Below are 22,162 nucleotides of genomic sequence, written 5' to 3' on the forward strand. Positions count from 1 at the left end.
ATGCACACACCCCAATTGAGGACTGGCTCCTTTTGTATTTTTGTGTTTGTGTATGGGTTGGAGCAGCCACTTTCACACCCATCTCTTCACTTTGCCTTTCTGTGCTTTTCTTTTCAAGACCTGGAGGAGGAAGCAGGGAAAGAAAGGACTGCTCTGTTCCCCAAAGAAGAGGGAAATCCTACTGCTGTTGCCTTGGACATTGCACACTGATCCACTGTGCCTGGTTGGGGGGGGGGGGGGGTTGTTGGGTTATCAGATGAAGACAAGAAGAACTCTAAATGGATTTTTAAAAATGAAGTGTTGCTAGGAAGAAATGTACCTACCAATAGTTATGTTATAATGTGCACACTTTGATAATAATAATAAAAACTGCAAAAGGCCACCTTACTGGGATCTGCGCGCATCATCCAAAAATACATCACACAGTCCTAGACGCTTGGGAAGTGTTCGACTTGTGATTTTGTAATACGAAATCCAGCATATCTATCTTGTTTGCTGTGTCACACAATGTTATTGTGTCAATAATAAATAATAATAATAATAAAAACATTCATTCTAAAAAAGAAGAAATGCACCCTTCCTGTCCTCACCCTAGTAATTATGCCATGGCCACTAATGTGGAAAGAAAAGCAGCACATCGTTTTCAAAGCAGGAGTTACATAGAACTATGCTGAAATAGAGTGCGCAAGTAGAGATAGACATCGGCAGGGCCAGCCTGGACTATTTTACTGTGCACTCTGGCTTCCATTCACCCATGTTTTCTTTATTTTTGCTGCTCTCGGAGAAAAAAAAAGGACACAATTTTGACACTTTATATTGGGCTAGTTCCAAGAATAATAAAATGACTCTTTTACATCAATTGCTTGGATTCTTCCCCTTGTTTTCATTGTCGTTTGGGGCAATGAAGGGTGAAGTGGATGACGGGATGATTGCCATGGCCTCCATCCATTGCCATCCATTGAATTCATTCAAGGATTTCATTTGAATTTTAAGAAGCCATCCAAGGTGCTGCACTATAGCCCCAAAACAAGAATACCACTTTGGATAGCACCTTTAAAGTTTGTACCAAAAACCCAGAATGGGCCAGGGGCCTGGCATGTGGAAATAATTTTCTTCTTTGAAGACCACTTGGAACTGCTGGAACACCTACGACTCTGTTGTGACATTTCTTTAAGGATGCTTATCATCATTTCTGCTTACCCAAGATGTTGTCATGCCTCAGCAGCACCGTGTTGTATATTTCGGTCTCCCGGAACCACGACTGCTCATCCCGGGATGAGAAGATTTTGACAGCCACATTCTCCCCATGCCATATTCCACGCCACACCTCACCATAACGTCCTTTGCCTGTGCGAGAGTGGGTTAGAAACAAAAAATCATCTGGCTTGTCTTGCCTAGTCTTTTTTTGGCCTAAAGAACATATAAATATTCTCCCCAATATGCTCCTTTGAATACACCAGCCTACATTGTTTGTTATGCCTAGGAGGACACATGGCTAAGAGTTCACTTCTGCCAGAGAGCAAGACCCAGAAGCCATCAATCTGCACTGTTTTCCTGATGAGCCTGTGACCAAAAATTGTCACAAAACTGAGAATTCCAAGCAGAAATCAAAAGAACTCCCAGTTAATGGTTGTCAGTACCATTTTTGGCAGAAAGAAAGCAGTATACAACTGGTATACTGCAAACAGTTCTACAATTTGTTTATTTAATACCCTATTTTACTCCCAATACTGTTTCTGGTGTGTGACAACCCTAATGCGTGACAACCCTCCCAAACTGGGAGGGATAGCCAACACTCCAGAAGACAGGAGCAGAATTCAAAACGATCTTGACAGACTAGAGAGATGGGCCGAAACTAACAAAATGAAGTTCAACAGGGACAAATGCAAGATACTTCACTTCGGCAGAAAAATGGAAATCAAAGATACAGAATGGGGGACGCCTGGCTTGACAGCAGTGTGTGTGAAAAAGACCTTGGAGTCCTCGTGGACAACAAGTTAAACATGAGCCTACAATGTGATGCGGCAGCTAAAAAAGCCAATGGGATTCTGGCCTGCATCAATAGGGGAATAGCGTCTAGATCCAGGGAAGTCATGCTCCCCCTCTATTCTGCCTTGGTCAGACCACACCTGGAATACTGTGTCCAATTCTGGGCACCACAGTCGAAGGGAGATGTTGACAAGCTGGAAAGCGTCCAGAGGAGGGCGACTAAAATGATTAAGGGTCTGGAGAACAAGCCCTATGAAGAGAGGCTTAAAGAGCTGGGCACGTTTAGCCTGCAGAAGAGAAGGCTGAGAGGAGACATGATAGCCATGTACAAATACGTGAGGGGAAGTCATAGGGAGGAGGGAGCAAGCTTGTTTTCTGCTGCCCTGCAGACTAGGACACGGAACAATGGCTTCAAACTACAGGAAAGGAGATTCCACCTGAACATCAGGAAGAACTTCCTCACTGTGAGAGCTGTTCGGCAGTGGAGCTCTCTCCCCCGGACTGTGGTGGAGGCTCCTTCTTTGGAAGCTTTTAAGCAGAGGCTGGATGGCCATCTGTCGGGGGTGCTTTGAATGCGATTTCCTGCTTCTTAGCGGGGGGTTGGACTGGATGGCCCATGAGGTCTCTTCCAACTCTACTATTCTATGATTCTAATGCAATCTTATAGCAGAATTTTCTTGACAAGATTTGTTCAGAAGAGGTTTGGCAGTGCTGTTCTCTGAGGCTGAGAGCGTGTGACTGTCACAAGGTCAGCCAAGGTCCCTTCGGGGAGATAGGATAGAGCAGATATAAAGTTTTATTTGTATTTATATTTAAGGTGGCCATGACTGAGCGTGGATTCAATCCCTGGTCAAGAGAGTTGTAGTCCAATGATCAGACTACTACACCATTTTGGCTGCTAAAAGGGAGGATATAGTCATTAAATAAAATTAGTTTATGGTGCTATGAAAATTTGGCAGTCTTCTGGTAATCAATTCAGACAATTTTTATCCATCTAGGAGAAAATTCCCACAGAATGAAAGGGGGAAAAAGGCCTGATACTATGAGACATTGGCCTTAGCTAACCTTAGCCTTGATGCAAGAGTTTTTAATAGCCCAATTTCCAAACTAGAGGTGTCATTCCCTCCATTACTGAAGATGGAAATGGACAGATTATTTACTGCCTGTACATTTTCTTCTTCCAGTGTTAGTCTTGAAACACCAACTCTATGTTTTCAATTTGGTCACACTGAACTGGACAAAACTCTTACAATGAAGGGCCCGACGGTGATTTTACCAACATATTTCTGTAATTTCTGGTACATGTTTAGAATCGTTTTAAAATGTTTGCAGATTAAAAACAAACAAACTCATAGAAAAACAAATTAACAAATTATAAGGTTTTTAAAAAGGAGGCAGGTATTTAAAAGACCAAATGAGAATTTAGACAACTCAATTGTTTGAGGTTCAGCTATGGATTTATTTACAGTGTGCAGTCAAAAGATTTCAATACAATATCTCTTTGATAGCTATGAAATCCTATGAAATTCTGGAACTTATAATTTCTTGAGGAACTTGAACTACATTTCTAAGATAGTTGAAAAAAAGGACTGAGAATTAAGTTTTGGAAAATGTCATTCAGGAGGGTGGGCTAAAGCCCTCTAACAGAGCAATCTAAGCTTTTTCCAAACTAGAAATTCAAGGATCCCATGGAACCACAACAGTTTAAGTGGAATCAAATGGATATACCTATCTTGTGTAAATGCTCTTCAAACTCATAATCAGTTTTCAAAGTTGGATACATAATTTGAAGAGCCAATTGTAAGTGTTCAGTGAATATTTACCCCCAAAGTATTTCAATAGCTGATATCAGTGCCAGTTGTTTGAATGTGACTAAATTCTTGCCAGTGTTTTCTTCCTTGCAGTAAAAGGAGTCCATGTGTTCCCAATGAAACATATTTGAAAAAAATTTCCTGTGACAATCTTTGTTGATGTGTACTGTTCATTTATAGGAATGTACACTTTTGGCTCCTACAGTATCTTAATTGATGTGTCTTTTATCACCTTCCAACCTTCTGCAGCATTCCTTTATTTATATGCTGTGAAACATGGGAGATTTCGGCAAGGCCCCCTCCTACGCAAATTAAACTTACTGTATGTGATATTTAGTCTTTCTTTCAACACTCCGGCTTTACATCTTTCCTGTCTAGCTGTTCAGCAGCCACCTCTTTTAGCAGGGTTTCCATAACTGTGAGTCAGTCTGCATCACATCATGAACCAAATGCTGCCTTCTAATATGTAAAAGCAATTAAGCTTTAAAGAATGGAACGACAGACTACTTTGGCAAATTCGTATTTCCCAAATATGTGTCTGCCAGTTAATGGCAAAATTGAAGGGTGGGCGAAGAATTACATAGAGAATGTAGATGGGACTCATTAGGAAAAAGGCATCAGATCCTTCCCTTGCCCTCCCACTCCTCCCTCAGAGTTCCTTTTCCTCATCTGCCTTCTTACTCTGCAAGGCAGTGGTTCTCAACCTGGGGTCCCCAGATGTTTTTGGCCTTAACCCCCAGAAACCCTAATAGCTGGCAAACTGGCTGGGATTTCTGGGAGTTGTAGGCCAAAAACATCTGGGGACCGCAGGTTGAGAACCACTGCTGTAAGGGTTTACTTTCAGTCTTAGAGTGAAATTTGCAGGTTGATATTGGTGGAATGGGAGCAGGGGAGGAATTAGGTAAGTAAAATCAGATAGAAGGCCAAGCATTAAGCATCCACTCCTGTTCCTAAATGCACCAGATCCTGGCTGATCTTGGAAGCTAAGCAGGGTCAGCTTTGGGTAGTACCTGCCTGGGAGATAGTTAACTAATACCAGCTGCTGTAGGCTATATTCCAGGGGAAAGAGCTGGCAAAACTACTTTTGAGTATTCCTGATTTAGGAAAAAATGGCTCGAAAGCACATAGACATAGACATAAACATAACTGTCAAAGGTTCTCAATATATTTACAAAGTTGGGAGCCTATAGTGTTTGCTTCATAATGTTGGTTTCTGTCTCAAAAAACTAACTATCCTGAATAATATTTGACTAGAAATGGTATCAATACAAATTCTATTGCTCAGTAGAGTTGAGTGACAGACTTGCTCTATGTTCAGCTTTGTCTGTGGGTCACTTTCCTTCATCTTGCATTTTTCAAAGAGGACTGAAGATAGTTTGGAGCTGTAGCTGGCAAAGGAATTCTCAAGATGACAGATACCAATCCATATTTCTCTTAAAATTGCTACATCCACTTCTCAGTGGGATAACTGATGGTAACTTCATGACTTGGACCAAGGCACAGGTTTTGGTCAATGGTGAGTTAATCAAATCCTGTGACTGATATACCAAAAAGAAGGCAAGGGTGTTCACTCTCCCCATTACTGTTCATGATAGTCCTTAAAGTTTTGAATACAGCAGTAAGACAAGAGGAGAGAATTAAGGGCATCAAATTAGAAAGGAACTGTATTTTGTCTGGAAACATTACTTTTTGTAACTGCAATGGCCAGAATACACCAACCAGCATGGCCAGTGTTGAAGATGTCTGTGGGATTTAGGAAGATGTGGTTTTTAAAAAATGACCTTTCCTACTTTTGCCATTCACATGCTGGCCTTTGGAGGAGTGATGGTGGTGGACAGATACATTTGCTTACCAACACATTCAGACAGTGTGATCTGCCGAGCTACAGTTCTTTGGACAAGGAAGGGCAGTCCTGAGCCACTCCCGGTGGTGCAGTCATCCTCCATCAAGTCCTGGATACATTTGAAAGCAAATGAGAAACACTTCATAAAATAGCAAAACCTGGCACCACCCTAAGCAACATAAAATGATACACTGGTCATGATCATAATTTTGATATAGCTTCCTTGTCTGCTTTCTACCTACAAATTGAGATACTGAAACCAGCTTTGAAAGATAATTTAGTAGGATCTCGGGATTTACCTACTGGAGAAAAAAAGACAAAGGCACCAAAGATGTTTCACAAACCACAATCTTCATTTCTGAGATAGCCTGTGCTAGTAATATAAGACGAATAGTCCTGGTATGAGTTACAGTCTATCTAACACAGCCAACAACATCCTGATAAAATCCTGATGCCTTGATCTGATGGCAAACCAATAGATGGGAAAAAAAGAAAAAAAAGAAATTCATTGGTAAACAGATGGAGAACAGTCAAAGGGATTGAGAGAGAATACAAAGAAATACAAAGGCAACCAATGCAAGTGCCTCCATTTGTGGCCATGTTTGAGATGCAACTTGGAAATTAAAGCTATGAACTGGCTTGCCAATAGCCTTCTCCCTGCTTCCTTTTGTGAGGGCTGTTTGGAGATAGGAGACATGGTAACAGAAACACCGAAGTGGCCTCAAGGGAACATGCATCCAAAGCAGAGTGTGGGACACTTCTTCTCAGCACTGACTTACTTCTAAGGTGCTGTCGCCAGCGATGGATGACTTCAGGATGAAATCCATATCTCCTAAATCATCACACCCAAGCTGCATTTTCCTTTGACGGCTCTGGCACACTTTCCATAAAAAGAGTCCCACCAACACAGCAAGGAGCACAATGGCAAACAGTGGAACCAAGATCATCAGGAGAAGGTTCGTAAGAGACAGACCCACTTCAATTTCTTCACCTGTTTGGAAAGAAATAATATGATTCTCTTTCTGGTAGTGATGACTGTTTTGTTTCTATTTACTCCAGAAAATTGGTAATATTTTCTACAAAAGTAAACTATATTCCCAACGCTTAAGAGGCCATTACTATTGTGACCAGAAGATGAGAAAGAGCCAGCTGGGTCAGAGCTTATCATTCTGTTCCCTCAGTGGCCAAATGGATGACCAACAGGCTGTACCAGTGGCCAGGAGCAAGCTCCATCTCATGCTCTCCAGTGATTCCACTAGCAATGTATCTGACAAAGTGGACAGGAGTTTCAAAAAGTTTAGGCTGGAATAAATCAGTACTGGATTCCTTTATGCTCTTTTCTATACTAAAATAAACATGGTTACCACTCTTTGAATGGCATTGTTTGGTCTCAGTGAATAAATTACGCATTGTAGTGTAACAACAGAAAGAGAAAAGTTTCTCCTATTCATTTTGTTTTACACCATGATTAATTTAACATGGCTGAAGAGCCAAGAATCCCACATCCTGTACCTGTCATTTGATTTTTGTGGTCTAAATGTAGAATTTTTCATTTGTTTGTTGACGTTCATTTTATTAATTTTAGCCCTGTTTTCCAGTTTATCAAGACCCTTCTGAATTCTGCTCCTATCTTCCAGTGTGTTAGTCATAATTCCCAATTTGTATCATCTGCAAATTTGACGAGGATTCCCTCGACCTATCATCGATAAAAATGTTGAGGACTTGGCCACAGGAAAGAACCCTTGTAGCATTCCACTGGAGACCTCCTACCACTTTGAAATACAGCTACTAATGTGTTGAAATACTGCTACTACTGTTTTGATTCTCTTCCACCTTTCTCCACTTTTTGAAGGAGGGCATGATATACAAGACACGTCAGGAATTTGTTGGAAAGCCTATGCTTCAGCAGATAGTGGGATAACTGAAGTCCCCCATAATTATCGGTTCTTGCTCCTTTGAGACTTCCGAGGTTTGCTTCAGAAAAGCATCATCTACCATTTCATCTTAATTTGATGGCATATAATAAACTTCTATTTTTTTTATTTCAACCCCATTTATTTTTACCACAATGCTTTTTACTGGTCAAGTTTGATTACTTGCGTGTAGTTCTGTACAAATTAATTTATCTTTGACATATAACACTCTCCCCCACCATCTTTTCTTTTTGAACAGATTATATACCTCAGTTGCTCTCTTCCTTCAAAATATGAGAGGATCTCGGATATGTTGTCATCTTTTATTCAATTTTGAGTTTTACTGTGGCCCCCATTCTCTCTCAGCTTCTCCCCAACACAGCCTGTTTTTAAAGCTTGCTTTTGGACAGATGCTTAAGGGATCATCTCCACTTCAAGGACTTAATTTAAAACTCTCTTGATCCAATTTGCCATGCTACTACCAAATATATGTTTCCCATTCTTTGTGAGGTGAAGCCCATCTGTAGCCAGTAATCCCACAACACCTGGAGGAGCAATGATTCCCAACCTTGCTCTAGAGTAAAATGAAGAAGCTTTAAGTCACTATTGCATGTTAAATCTAGAGTATAATTCTATGGGGCTCTCATGTCTTGCTGGAGAAATAAAAGCAGGGAGGTGGGAGAAAACACAAAAATATATCTGCCCTTCTGTCCTGATTAGAATTGTCTTCAAAGAAGACAGACAGACCTACCTGGCAACATAATGGAAAGATTTAAATTGCACATGTTGGACGAGCAGCATTTCATGCCATAGTTTTTTTGTATGCTGCCCCTGCATGTTTCATATTCCGTTTGCAGGCATCCTTTCCTGGATATAATTTCTCCATCCGCCCGATGTTTGCTGACAAAACACACCACCCCAGAACAAATGAAGTTTTTCCCTTCTTCACTGAAAACACAGTCCGGTGCGTGTTCATCACAAACACAGGTCAGCTCACCTACAGGGATGTGACAAAAGATAGGACATTTTACAGGAACTTCACTATTTGTTCTTTAGCTTCCCAATGCAACCAAACAATGCTGCAGGCAGCCATACATTATTTGGGATTAAAAGCTTTGAGAGGCAGAAGGAGTGGAAGATGCTGTATACAGCCTGAATCTAAACAAGAGTATATGTTTATCATACTGAACAGTTACTGGTAAACCATTGATAATGAAGTAGAAAATTTGGTATCAGAGGGAAAAAATAGCATAAAGAATAAGGGATAGATAATTTCCACCACAAAAAAGAAGAGCAGCTCAATGTGTTTATGCAAACCTTTTATCAAAAAACACAACATACATATGTGAAATGAAACAACCAGGTTGGGTAAACTCTGTGTGAGTTTTTTTTAACCCTCTACGGACCATTTGAAGGTGTGTATTTTCCTTTCTATTTCCATTTTGGAAGCCAAATGTATAGAGTTAAACATTATTTTAACATGCTGGGAAGTAGCTGGTGCATATACATTGCTCTTTCTTTTCTCTATGCTGCTATTCACATATGCCCAGTAAGGAATTCTGGAGGCAGATGTGATTTACTTTGTCTGTTGCATGCAGACAGGATGGCCTAGAATAGAATTCCATTTTTCCCCCAGCTCACATTTTATGGCCTTGTTTATTGCAGATACACTGCTGCAATTTGGTACCAAGTCTGCACTTTTCATTCCTCTTTCACCATCCTCTTTATTCCAATGCTGCTAAAAAGACTTCCAGTTAAACCAGTGGTTCTCAACCTGTGGGTCCCCAGATGTTTTGGCCTTCAACTCCCAGAAATCTTAACAGCTGGTAAACTGGCAGGGATTTCTGGGAGTTTTAGGCCAAAACACCTGAGGACCCACAGGTTGAGAACCACTGACTTAAACAGAGGAGAAGGAGGAAAAATGATGGAGACATGTAAAGCACTCAAATTGGTAAGATAATACTGGCCCGGCCATTCTGCCCCAGCTCTGCCTTCTGTCCTTAGCCTTACCAACAGTGGAACTGCCATTTTCTAAAACACTAATTTTGACCTGAGAAGGAACAAAATGTTTGACAACCATACTTTAACAAGGACCTGTCCTGTCCACAATTTACCTGCCCCTCACTCCCCAAGCTTCTTACCAGCGATAATGCTTCTTGGGAGATTCAGGATCATCAAGAAAATACCCATGATCAGTCCTTGAAGCATTTTGTCTACAAAACAGAAAGGCAGGGTAAGTTGATGATAAAAATCCTAATAATAATCTTTAACACACATTTCACAATAATATTTATTTCATGTGTGGTGTGCATACTCTCACACACAGTCTCATTCTGTTGATAAAGAGGAGACTACACAGTAGGATGTTCCATGCAAGTAACAGTAATAATATTAACAACAACAAAAGGGGGAGGACGGAATCACAGAAATAATAATAACCTCTACTAAGGAAATATGATAAGATTACAATCAATGAATATACCAATTATTTATTTTAGTCCATTTGTATCCTACCTTTCTTCCAGTGGGAGATTCAAGGCAGCTTTCAAAACTACTAAATATATTCACAATAAAATTTTAAAACAATTAAAACCACATAAAACAGTATTTTTTTCTAAAAGAAATAACCAAACACAAGTATAAAAAGATTGAAATCCCCCCCTACAAAGCTCTCTTGCTATAGTCCACAAGAACTGGAAGGGAAAAGTCAGTCCAGTCCCAAGGGCTCCATCAGATTACAAACAGAAAAATGGTCCAGGCTGCCTGAGTTTCATGGGCGGGAGAGCAGACCAGAGTTGAATCCAAAGTTAAGAGGAATGTCGCCTGAAATATTAGTCCAAAAGCACATACCAAAGGTCAGGAAGGCAAAGATGTTAGACAGAGTTGCCTGGAGGCTTGGTCGCTGTTGCCTCTAGCAATGGAATCAAGCGCCTGGGCTGAGTGAATTTATTGCCAGCAGTTAATCAGCACAGCTGGCCTCATTAGTTCAGTGCCCTATATTTAAAATGGAGCATTGCCTGAACTTTTGTTCCCAGTGCTTTAATATTCATTGATTGAGAGGATGAACGGCCCTTGCCTCCTCTGCCTGATCTTCAGCTCTGTCTGGGATGGACCAGACTTGGTGCTATGGCAAGATTGTTAACCCTCTCAGGCTCTAACTGGGACCCATCATCCTGGCTCTCCTCTTTCTTTGTCTCCTGGTAGAACCTGACACAAGTGCGAAGACTCAGAGGCCTCTTGTGATCTCAGAAAACCAGCTTTGAGCCTTTTTGTAATGCACTGTACATTGGGTTACCTATGTACCAAGTTCGGAAACTCCAATTAGTTCAAAACATGGCAGACAGATTGTTACAGGAACATTTAGGAGTGAGCATATTACACCCATATTAAAGTCACTCTACTGGTTGCCAATTTGTTTCCCGGCAAAGTACAAAGTGTTAGTTTTGACCTTTAGAGCCCTACATGGTTTGGGTCCAGGTTACCTACAGCATTGTCTTCTCTTGCACAACTCACCACTTGGGTCCTCTGGGAGACGCTTCTGCAACCAGCTAGAACCCGACTGCCGATTGTTACCCAGAGGACCTTTTCATCGGCCGCCCCAAGACTACAGAAGACCTGCCGGAAGAGAGAGATCCGTCAGCTAAATGAGGTGTCAGAACTTAAAATGCAATTGAAGACTCATTTTTTCCGACAGGCCTACCCAGTCAGCTTTCAATTATCAGTTTTGATTTACATACTATTGCTACTCTGGTTGTACTGTATCCTTGAAGTGACTGGCATAAACTTGAAGGAACTGGGGGCGGCAACGGCTGACAGGGAGCTCTGGCGTGGACTGGTCCATGAGGTCACAAAGAGTCCGAAAAGACTATGTGAATGAAGAAGACTATTGCTACTAAATGTCAATTCCATATCTGAGCTTGGTGCAAGTTAGTAATATTTTTGTGTTTTGATCTATGTAATTTATTGTATATATTTTATGTTCGTATGTTTTTGACTTCGTTGTACCCTGCCTCGAGCCATCAGAAGAGGCAGGTAATAAATAATTTAGTTATTATTATTATTATTATTTGAAACACAACAAGATGAGTCCACAGCAGACAGTCTGCTGGCTGTTGAAACGGATCACACATCGGACACTTCCCAAGTATCTAGGACTGTGTGATGTATCGGCGAACAATGCGTGCAGATCCCAGTAAGGTGGCCTTCTGCAGCTGGCAGATGGTAATTTTGTCAGCGTCGATTGTGTTTAAGTGCAGGCCAAGGCCTTTAGGCACTGCGCCCAGTGTGCCGATCACCACTGGGACCACCGTGACTGGCTTGATGATGATAATGATGATGATTATTATTTTGGCACTGGGATTTTCAATCTATGTTGGATTGAACACTTTCAGCCATAGATTGGGAGTCAGGAGAATATTTCTGCAACTTTACCTGCCCAGATAGTCCAGGCTTTGAGCAGAAGTTGACTGAACATCTGAGATATGCTGAGATGATGGTATCCATATGCTGATATTACCAGGCAAACTGGCCAATGGTCAGAGATACTGTGGTCTAAAACATGTGGAAGATACCATGCTAAAAACAAGTATGTTTTAAAACAGTGGTTCTCAACTTGTGGGTCCCCAGGTTTTGGCCTACAACTCCCAGAAATCCCAGCCAATTTACCAGTTGTTAGGATTTCTGGGAGTTGAAGGCCAAAACATCTGGGGACCCACAGATTGAAAACCACTGTTTTAAAATAAAGATTTTGGAAACAGGAATATGAGGTTTAATTCCACCAAAGTTCATATAGAATTTTAAAACTTTGTTTGAATGATATAACCATTTTAATTAAACTCGTCTAGAAAAACATTAACTAATGTCAACAATATAACTTAATTTGGCTCCTATTTATGTTAATATGTGTACGACACCAGTACTGGGACCATTTTGGCAAAATTCATTTGTACCTATTCGGGTTCACCACAATTAACTCTTTTGCCAGAGATGGTGTACTAGGGAGCTCTTCAGGAACATATTGAATAGAGCCATGAAAAATGCGAAACCTTCAGAGGTTGCTCTTAAATCTGATTTCACTGGGGCCATTCGGCTGTGGGGTTTCTATTTCCGACAGCCACCTCTAACCACTGTAGATAGAATAAATTCCTATGAGGAATTTTCAGTTACCAAAGATGCTGAGTTAGCCTTGTACTGCTGTAGGGATAGGATAGATTCTTCTTTTGTGCTGTGCTGCCTGGTTTGATTCCAACATGTCCCTTCTCTTTTCATGAACAAAAGCCAGCCTCTGGTTGCAGAGATTTTTGGATTTTTTTCAGCAGGCTTATCAATGATATAAAAATACTTTTTATAGATATACAAAAATATTCCAGCTGCTTCACTGAGGGAGACAGTGGGGTGGGTGGGTGGAGGACTTGCTTGTTTGTTCATTCCCTTGTGAAACAGAAAATCTTGCCAAGCTAAACCCAGTGGCGTCTTAACCTCACCCATTCTCTGTCGAACTATTGCAACCTTTTCCTTTGTAAAAAAAATAATAAGCAAACAACGAATAAAAATAAATACAAAGCACAAAATGTGAAACCTGGCCTGAAAGTCTAGTGGCCGTTTTTGATCGTTGCTCACAGATTCCTAGCACAAACAAGCTGCATGTCTCCGTTTCCTGCTATTCACAAATTCCAGCAAGCGGCCAGGGCGTTGCAGCTTCGACAGGAATCAAGATTGCTTAGATTCTGCTCTAGATGGGGGGGGGGGGGGAGTGGAGACTGGTAAACAGTGGGTTTGTGCATTCGCAAAGGTTTATCAGAACAAACATACACAGCAAGGCCCCAGCCGTAAGGCCACCTAGGAGACAATGACATAACTGGCCCCCACAAGAGGTTGCTTGGTTTTTGCTCCAGAAGAGGAAATGTGGACAAGACATCAGACATCACTAGTTTGTAAACAGTGAGATCAGAATGAATGCAATTGATTCTTCCTTGGCTCTTAAATGCCAGCATCAAGACCAATTGTCTCCTCTTTTCCAACACATATCTAGTCTTTACTTTGTCAGCCTTAACCATGATTTAGCATTATCTTGGTTAAGCCCCCTGCAATCCCACTTATTCGCCCTTTAAAATGTCCTGCTTCCTCTTTCCCCTTCTGGCTTTCCTCCTTTGCTTGTAGGTTATTTCTATTGCTTTCTTTTCAGGTACCTCTCTTCTTTCCCAGGATCTGAAGTCATGATAAGAAGCTGGTTAACATACATTACGTTTAGCATTGATGATCACAAAGTCAGTGAAAAAGAGAAAGGGAATATTTCCCAAAGAAGGATATTCCCCAAGAAGTTTTCTTGTGCCTGTCATCAGTAATGGACTGGATGTGGGCTAATAAGTTGAAATTAAATCCAGACAAGACAGAAATACTTCTGATCAGCCAGAAGGTGGATCAGGGGATGGGATTACAACCTGTGTTGGATGGGGTCACATTCCCCATGAAGACCCAGGTTTGCAGTCTGCAACTTTGCAACTTATTGTTAACCCTGGAACTCCGGTGTCGGCGGTGGCTAGGAGCACTTTTGTACAATTAAAACTAGTGCGCCAGTGGCACCCACCAGATCTGACCATGGTAGTCCACGCTTTAGTTACATCCCACTTGGACTACTACAACGCTCTCTACATGGGGTTGCCTTTGAAGATAGTTTGGAAGCTTCAAATGGTCCAGAGATAGGCAACCAGGTTATTAACTGGAGTGCATATAGGGAGAGAGCTAGTCCGATGTTATGGCAGCTCCACTGGCTGCCAGTCCGCTTCCGGGCTAAATGCAAAGTACTGGTCATTACCTATAAAGCTCTAAATGGTCTAGGTCCAACCTATCTAGAACACAGCATCTCCTTGTACAAAATTGCTTGGGCTCTTTGATTAGCTGAGGAGGCTTTACTCTCGGTCCCACCCCCATCTCAAGCATGGCTGGTGGGAACAAGAGAAGGGGCCTTGTCGGTGGTCGCCCCCATCTTTGGAATGCCCTCCTTAAGAAGATCAAAATGGCCCCCTTCTTACTCGCTTTTAAAAAGCAACTTAAAACATTCTTATGCTTTCAAGCATATAATGAGAAGGCGGAATAGCGCTTACAACACTGATAACTGGAACAGAAAGGAAATGGATTTGACATTTTACCTTAGCTGGCTTTTAATGGCTTAAATGATGATTATTTAATGATAATTATTTAAATTACTTGTTTCAATTCATTGTGTAATGTATTGTATTATTTGTTGTTTATACTTTTACTTCTGTTTTATACTAGCATTGAATGTTTGCCTTTATTATATTGGAAGCCGCCATGAGTCTCCTTGGGGAGATAGAGTAGGCTACAAATAAAGTATTATTATTATTATTATTATTATTATTATTATTATTATTATTATTATTGTGTACAGATCACGTTTTCAGGGAAATAGTATTACATCTGTATGAAACAAATCAGGAACAACATGTCTTCTATTTGTTGCAAGTTTCCTGCTCTTATTTAAGACTTTTTAAGAGAGAGCCAATGTTTCATGGTTTGGGAGTTGGACTATAATTCTGGAGGCAAAAAGGGTTGACTCCCTGCTCAGCCATGAAACTCACTGGGTGACCTTGGGCAAGTCACATACTCTCAGCTCCAGAAAACTTAGTGACTAGAAATGACATGGAGGCATAAAACAGCACAGCTGGGTTTTTGTTGTCTCAAACTATTATACGGTAATTGTTGGTACTAGTTACAAAATTTCATTCCCATTGTTGAGTGGTTCTCTTTTTTAATTCCAAGATGTAGTGAAATAAAAATGTTTTAAGAATGGGCAGGACTAGAGTATGGTGACTCTTCTCCCCTTTTCTGTCTCCCTCCTTCAGCCTAACTGTTTATCATTTTTCTTTTTTATTGTAGATTTATTAGATGTTTTATTGGTTGTTTTATGTTATTGATTAAATTGTATATAATGTATTATAATATATTACTTCATGTCTGCTGTAAGGTGAAATGGAGTGTTTATATTACTATAGACACTCAAGGCTGACACAAAGACGCTGCAACAAGGCAAGAAGCATTAGACTACACCCCCCAATATTTTTACAAGAATCAAGAATGAGAAGCCAAGTCAATTACAGCATATTATTTGTCTGTGCTGCATGTCTGTTTCTAATACATTTCCTCCCACTCTCTTCTCTTCTATGTTCTCTTTCTTCCTCTTGGACAGCTCAACAGCAATGACATCCCAGCTCCCCCTTTGCTCCAGCTGCTTCTCAGACTTCTCGGCCCTTGATGTGAAATCCTGTGACCTCTTCCTTTCTCAGATGGCCTGTGAGCTTCTAGTTCTCATAGACACTGTCTCCATTGGAGTCTCCAGAGGATAAGCCAAAGAGGCGCCTTCGTGTATATCTGTTGCTTTCCAGATTCTCTTTAAGTGTGACCTTGGAACTGTGGGAAAAATCAGATCCTTCTAGGAATCCACCCAGAAACTGGGAACTGTAAGGTCATCACTGCTCATGTAGAGAGGAGAAAGGTGAAAAGAGTGAGTGTGAGACAAAGGGGGATTATTCTTTTTCCCTGGAATTTAAAAGTGTTACTTTATTGAACTACAACCCCTAACATGACCACAGTTATGACATATGAGGGATTCTGGATGTTACAATCCCAAAATGAAATTTCCAAGCTCTAACTTGTCCTGTGTCAACTCAGAACAAAGGAAGCTGTGGATAAAAATTTCATGCATGTACACAAAAGTGTCTGATGTGACAGCAAAATGCAAGGCAAAGATGTTGGAAGTTAAGTATCTGTGTAGTCGACTGGGTCACACAATGTCCTAGTTCCAGCACGACTGGTATTTTCACAGGAGCCCCTACTAGCTGATTCTCTTCCTTCTTTATGCATTTCTTGGGGTCCAGCAATTGCACCCATTTCCTGACCAGTAGGATGTTCATGTTTATATGAAAAGGCAGGAAAGGAAGGTTTGAGCAGCCACTCTGAGGGTCTGGCAGTTGCTGAATGCTCACTTATAGGGGTCTTGTGATACTGGATGCCATCCTTATTGGGTTTGCCTAAGAGTAGTAGGATCATTTCCTGGCATATGGCAGGCATCATATGCCAGCAAATATAAAAAAAACACAAGAATGGCCATCAGATTGGATAAAATCAACTTATATCTCCATACCAAAAAAGGGAAACGCTAAAGAATGTTCAAACTTTCGTAGAGTGGCACTTATTTCACATGCCAGTAAGGTAATGCTCAAGATCCTGCAAGGTAGACTCCAGCAATACATGGAATGAGAGCTGCCAAATGTATATGCTATGTTTAAAAATGGCAGAGGAATGAGACACCAAATTGCCAATATCCGCTGGATAATGGAGGAAGGCAGAGAGTTTCAGAAGAAAAAAACCCATCTATTTCTGTTTTATTGACTATTCTAAAGCCTTTGACTGTGTGGTTCACAATAAATTGTGGCAAGTTCTTGGTGGTATGGGATACCAAGTCACCTTGTCTGTCTCCTGAGGAATCTGTATAACGACCAAGTAGAAATAGTAAGAAAAGACCATGGAACAACAGACTGGTTCAAGACTGGGAAAGGAGTACGGCAGGGCTGTATACTCTTGCCCTACCTATTCAACTTGCATGCAGAGCACATCACATGACATGCAGGGCTTGATGAATCCAAGGCTGGAGTTAAAATTGCTGGAAGGAACATTAACAACCTCAGATATGCAGATGATACCACTTTGATGGCTGAAAGTGAGGAGGAGCTGAGGAGCCTTATCACCATGGTGAAAGAAGAAAGTACAAAAGCTGGGTTGCAGTTAAACATTAAGAAAACCAAGATGATGGCAACCAGACTGATTGATAACTGGCAAATAGAGGGAGAAAACATGGAGGCAGTGACAGACTTTGTATTTCTAGGTACAAAGATTACTGCAGATGCAGGCTGCAGCCAGGAAATCAGAAGATGTCTACTTCTTGGGAGAAGAGCAATGGCCAACCTCGATAAATTAGTGAAGAGCAGAGACATCACACTGGCAACGAAGGTCCGCATAGTTAAAGAAATGGTATTCCCCGTAGTAGTAACCTATGGGTGCGAGAGCTGGACCATAAGGAAGGCTGAGTGAAGGAAGATAGATGCTTTTCAGCTGTGGTGTTGGAGGAAAATATAGAGAGTGCCTTGGACCGCAAGAAGATCCAACCAGTCCATCCTCCAGGAAATAATGCCCAGCTGCTCACTGGGGGGAAGGATATTAGAGGCAAAGATGAAATACTTTGTCTACATAATGAGAAGACAGGAAAGCTTGGAGAAGAGAATGATGCTGGGGAAAATGGAAGAGAAAAGGAAGAGGGGCCGACCAAGGGCAAGAGGGATGGATAGTATCCTTGATGTGACTGGCTTGACCTCGAAGGAGCTGGGGTGGCCATGGCTGACACGGAGAGAGGAGTTGGAAGTGACTGAACGAATAAACAACAAAGGAGGACCATAATGAGAAAAAGAGATCAGATGGGCTTGAGCTAAAGCACAAGTCCATCTGATCTAGCATTCTGCCTCCAACTGTTAGGGCTGGCTCTATCAAGACAGAAATTGAGGAGGCTACCTCAGTCAACTGATGGTGGCTGTAGCAATAAAACTTTGGAAAACAGGTGCAATGGAAGATGCTTTTCTATTCAGCACTGAATTCAGATTCCTCTGCTTGAACATCTTCTGTACATGGAACATGACACGAAGGACATCATTTTGTCTTTATTCTTAGACTGAAAAATGTATTGGGTTGACCAGTTAGATTCTCATGAAGATGGCTTCCTGTTTCCAGCTTCCAAGTATTACATCTGAAGCATGTCAACTTGGAAAAAGATTCCAGTTATGGTTGTTATAGCTAACTGCCGATGATAGATCTATTATTGACCAAAGATGATAGGTAAGTATTTGATACACAGTCCTAAATAGTCCTGTGATCTGATTGCTGCTCTTTTTCCAAATCTCTCTCTCTGTCTACCTCCCTCCCCCTCCCTCTCTCCCCCCTCCTCCGCTCCTCCCTCTCCCTAATCTACGCTGCCAAACAATGCTGTTGCAAACTGGATGATGTGGTCAATGTAGACTCATATAATGCAGTTCAATGAAGTTAAACTGCATTATACGAATCCACACTATCCATATAATGCAGTTATAGACCCATATAACTTATATAATACAGTTCAGTGTAGTTAAACTGTATTATATTAATCTACATTGTTTCAAACTACATTACAGGCAGTCCCCAAGTTACAAACAGGATAGGTTCTGCAGATTTGTTCTTAAGTTGAATTTGTACGTACATCAGAAGAAGTACATTTTGAAGTGAAACTCCAGTTTATATATGTGTGTGTGTGTGTGTGTATGTGTGTGTATCTCGGAAGATACACCTCCCTTTCGGTCCCTGTGATCATTGGATTTTGAAGAAATTGGCTTGTTGTGAAACAAGGATTGGTGATAAAATTTCAGTGGAGACACGTTTTCACCATGATAACTCTTTTAAATTTCCCTTCCAAGGAGTAGATTTATCTCACTTCTGGTTGTATCACCCCTGATCTTAACTATGAGCCATTTGTAAGTTGGATGTTTGTAACTTGGGGACTGACTGTATATGAAAGTGCTGATGGGGCCTTGTGACGGCGCGAGTGGCGCCATCTATATGTCAAACTATAAGTTTCAAGATCTGAATTGTTGTATCATGCCTGATTTTGCCCTTACCCTGTAAATGTAGTTGGATTGGTTATTTATATCTGTCAATCAATGTTGTTTGTACCTGTTATATTGCTCACTCAGCAAAACTGTTTGGCTCCACCTCTTCCTGGAGTAGGACTGTGTTTCCTCCTTTTCATTCCATCAGCAAGTTCTCTATCGGATGGACGTGAAAGAGAGGCTTGGCTCAAAAAGCCCTTCAAAAGTTACCTCTCAGCACCAGTTCTGAGGTTCTTACCCTTGGGACTCACACTTCATGTTCAGGGCCAACCTGAACAACATTGAGGAGTCTCAAGCGCCTTCACATCAGTCCTTTGGCAACAGAGGAAGACTCTTGTCTTCAGATATAGGTCATTGGACTGAGGCTGAGTTTGCTCCGGCATTCACAGCCAGAGAAAGAGGGATCTGGACAAGCTTCATGGACTTAAACAATCAAAGACTGTAATGTATATTTTCTTTTACCCCCTTTGTGAAGAATAAACCCAGTTTTTGAGTTAACTACAGTGTTTTGGTCCTTGGGAGTTCCAGTTTCCCTAAAGGAGGGCAAGAAGCAATCCCCTGGGGAAAGATGTCACGTCCATGCCTCTTTCACTAAGAGTTTACAGCCCCAGGCGCGACGGCACAGGCCTCCCTCTCTCTCTTACCCTTAAGTGACACTGAGATGAGCAGGAAGGGGAACCAACGCATCAAGCTAGAACTTGCCTTTGAGTGCAGGATTCAACTACTCAGTAGAATGGGTACTTGTTGCAGCTTTTGGTTGACACTGCGATTTCCAGGGTGTTCTACATGCACAAGGCTGCCAGAAAAATGGAGTGAGAAATGCGGGTTGAGGATTGTGAGCTGGTCATATGGGTGAAGCTTTTACACAGTGGTTTCACTGTAGACAGAATCCTGCACAGAGCAGCACAAACCACATTTTGTACAGGCCAGTTTACTTGTGTGAATGTTTACATTTGTACATTAGGGCGGCTGGTTTATCCATTAGCCCACAAAACAATTGTCTAGAGCTCAGTGTTTATTTATTTATTTATTTATTTATTGCAAGCATTTATATCCTGCCCTTCTCACCCCCGAGGGGGGACTCAGGGCGGCCTTACAATTAGCATCATTAGATGCTGAACAAACCAATATAAGACATAATATATAAAAACAATTACAATTCAAATAGATAGCATTAGTTAAAACATCCATATAAATATACATTCAAGATTGCATTCCAAATCGTAATCTGGGTCTGTCCATTATTCATCCTAATTTCATTTTACAGTTAATGCTGCTTCTATTGCTCAAAGGCCTGGTCCCATAGCCAAGTTTTGAAGTTTTATGGAAGGTCATGCCAGCCACATGACCTTGGAGGTGTCTACAGACAACGCCGGCTCTTCGGCGACGAGCTCCAACCCCAAGAGTCAGACATGACTGGACTTAATGTCAGGGGAAACCTTTACCTTATGGAAGGATAGGAGCGAGAGATCAGTGTTTTTCATTTAGATGGGTGGTATTCCTTTTTTCTAGAAGGAAAAAGGTCCTCTCTATTTGCATTGTGTGCTAACAAGAGGTGCCAGGGACCCAATCTGGGACCTTCTGTATGCAAAGAATGTTCTCTGTCATTGAGCTAGAGTCCTTCTACCTTGTGATTTTGTTTTGGCTTATCTTGGTTTCATTGTTTAATCTTCCTTTCCACTCATCCTGCATAAATGGTGCACAACCTGTGGCTTTCCAAATGCTGTTGAACTCAAATGTTCATTGGCAGAATGATATGGCCAAAGATTATAGAAATTTTGCAGTCCAACAAGGGGAAGTGCCACCATTTCCTCACCCTCGTTCTACATTCTACTGATTCTTTTGGTTCTCTTTTTCTCTAACACTTAAAGAGTAGGAGATGGGTCCTTGTCTCAGGGCCCTTCCATACAGCCCATATCCCAGAACATGAAAGCAGAAAATCCCACATTATCTGAACTGTGGACTCAGGTAATCCAGTTCAAAGCAGATATTGTGAGATTTTCTGCCTTGATATTCTGGGATATAGGGCTGTGTGGAAGGGCCCTCAGATCTCATCAGGAACAAAGGCAAATTACTCTCTCATCCAGCAGCCTTCCCCAACGCAATCTTAAATTGACTCCATTATAGGTTTAACTCATTGCAAAGATTGCAGAGAAACCTATCAGAAACACCTTTGAGACCCTAAACAAGTCCTCTGTAAGTGTCAAGTATAGTTCTGTGGCTAAAAGCCTCAAAGCCTCAAAGAGAGTAACTGGTTCTGCTTTTTTAATGCCAAGATAACACTCATGACTTGGTTCCTTTTTTATTTTATTTTTATCAAGGACAGTTTTTGGCACTAGAGAATTTCCCACAGTGGCAATCTTTCATTTATGGTCAGTGTGACATTTAAATCCAATAGCTGCAACATGTGTAATTGGGTGCTGAGTGTGCAACTGAAGAGGGCTACGAGATCTCACGCCTTTGTGATTTCAACAGGCTTTGGTCCCTTCCACACAGCTGAATAAAATCCACATTGAACTGGATTATATGGCAGTGCGGACTCAAGTAATCCAGTTCAAAGCAGATATTGTGGATTACAGTGTTCCCTTGCTACTTCACGGTTCACTTTTCGTGGATTCGCTGTTTCACAGTTTTTCAATAAACTCTAAAAGCTTATTATGAATCATTAAAAAAATTACAATTTACAGCCTAAGGAAGGGAGGAAGGAGAAGCCGAAGGGAGAGAAAAGGAGCCCAAGCGGCAATGGGAGTAGAGGGAAGTGATTTATCAACACACGATTGGTTGATAAAGACTTAAAATAGTGCATAACTACTAAAATAATGTATAAATATTAAAATTAATATAGTGTCCCTACTTCGTGGATTTTCAATTATTGCGGGTGGTCCTGGAACCTAACCCCCA

The 22,162-nt window shown here is 41.2% G+C and overlaps 1 protein-coding gene across 2 annotated transcripts in view; it reads right to left on the minus strand.

Annotated features, from left to right (window-relative positions):
• The window catches only part of acvrl1 (activin A receptor like type 1), a 50,604-nt gene that overhangs the window by 23,458 nt on the left and 4,984 nt on the right, over window positions 1-22,162 (minus strand). The window contains exons 2-7 of one of the 2 annotated variants that reach the window (XM_008103974.3): window positions 11,070-11,171; window positions 9,698-9,769; window positions 8,308-8,553; window positions 6,423-6,634; window positions 5,653-5,752; window positions 1,201-1,347 (exon numbers count right to left, since the gene is read on the minus strand). In XM_008103974.3, coding sequence (XP_008102181.1) covers window positions 1,201-1,347; window positions 5,653-5,752; window positions 6,423-6,634; window positions 8,308-8,553; window positions 9,698-9,764 — 772 coding nt within the window. In that variant the 5' untranslated portion in view covers window positions 9,765-9,769; window positions 11,070-11,171. Of the gene's footprint in view, window positions 1-1,200; window positions 1,348-5,652; window positions 5,753-6,422; window positions 6,635-8,307; window positions 8,554-9,697; window positions 9,770-10,406; window positions 10,501-11,069; window positions 11,172-22,162 lie in introns of those variants that run through there. The other variant, XM_008103975.3, reaches the window with a different exon arrangement.

Source organism: Anolis carolinensis, chromosome 2, assembly GCF_035594765.1.
Source record: "Anolis carolinensis isolate JA03-04 chromosome 2, rAnoCar3.1.pri, whole genome shotgun sequence".
NCBI classification, from domain to species: Eukaryota; Metazoa; Chordata; class Lepidosauria; order Squamata; family Dactyloidae; genus Anolis; species Anolis carolinensis.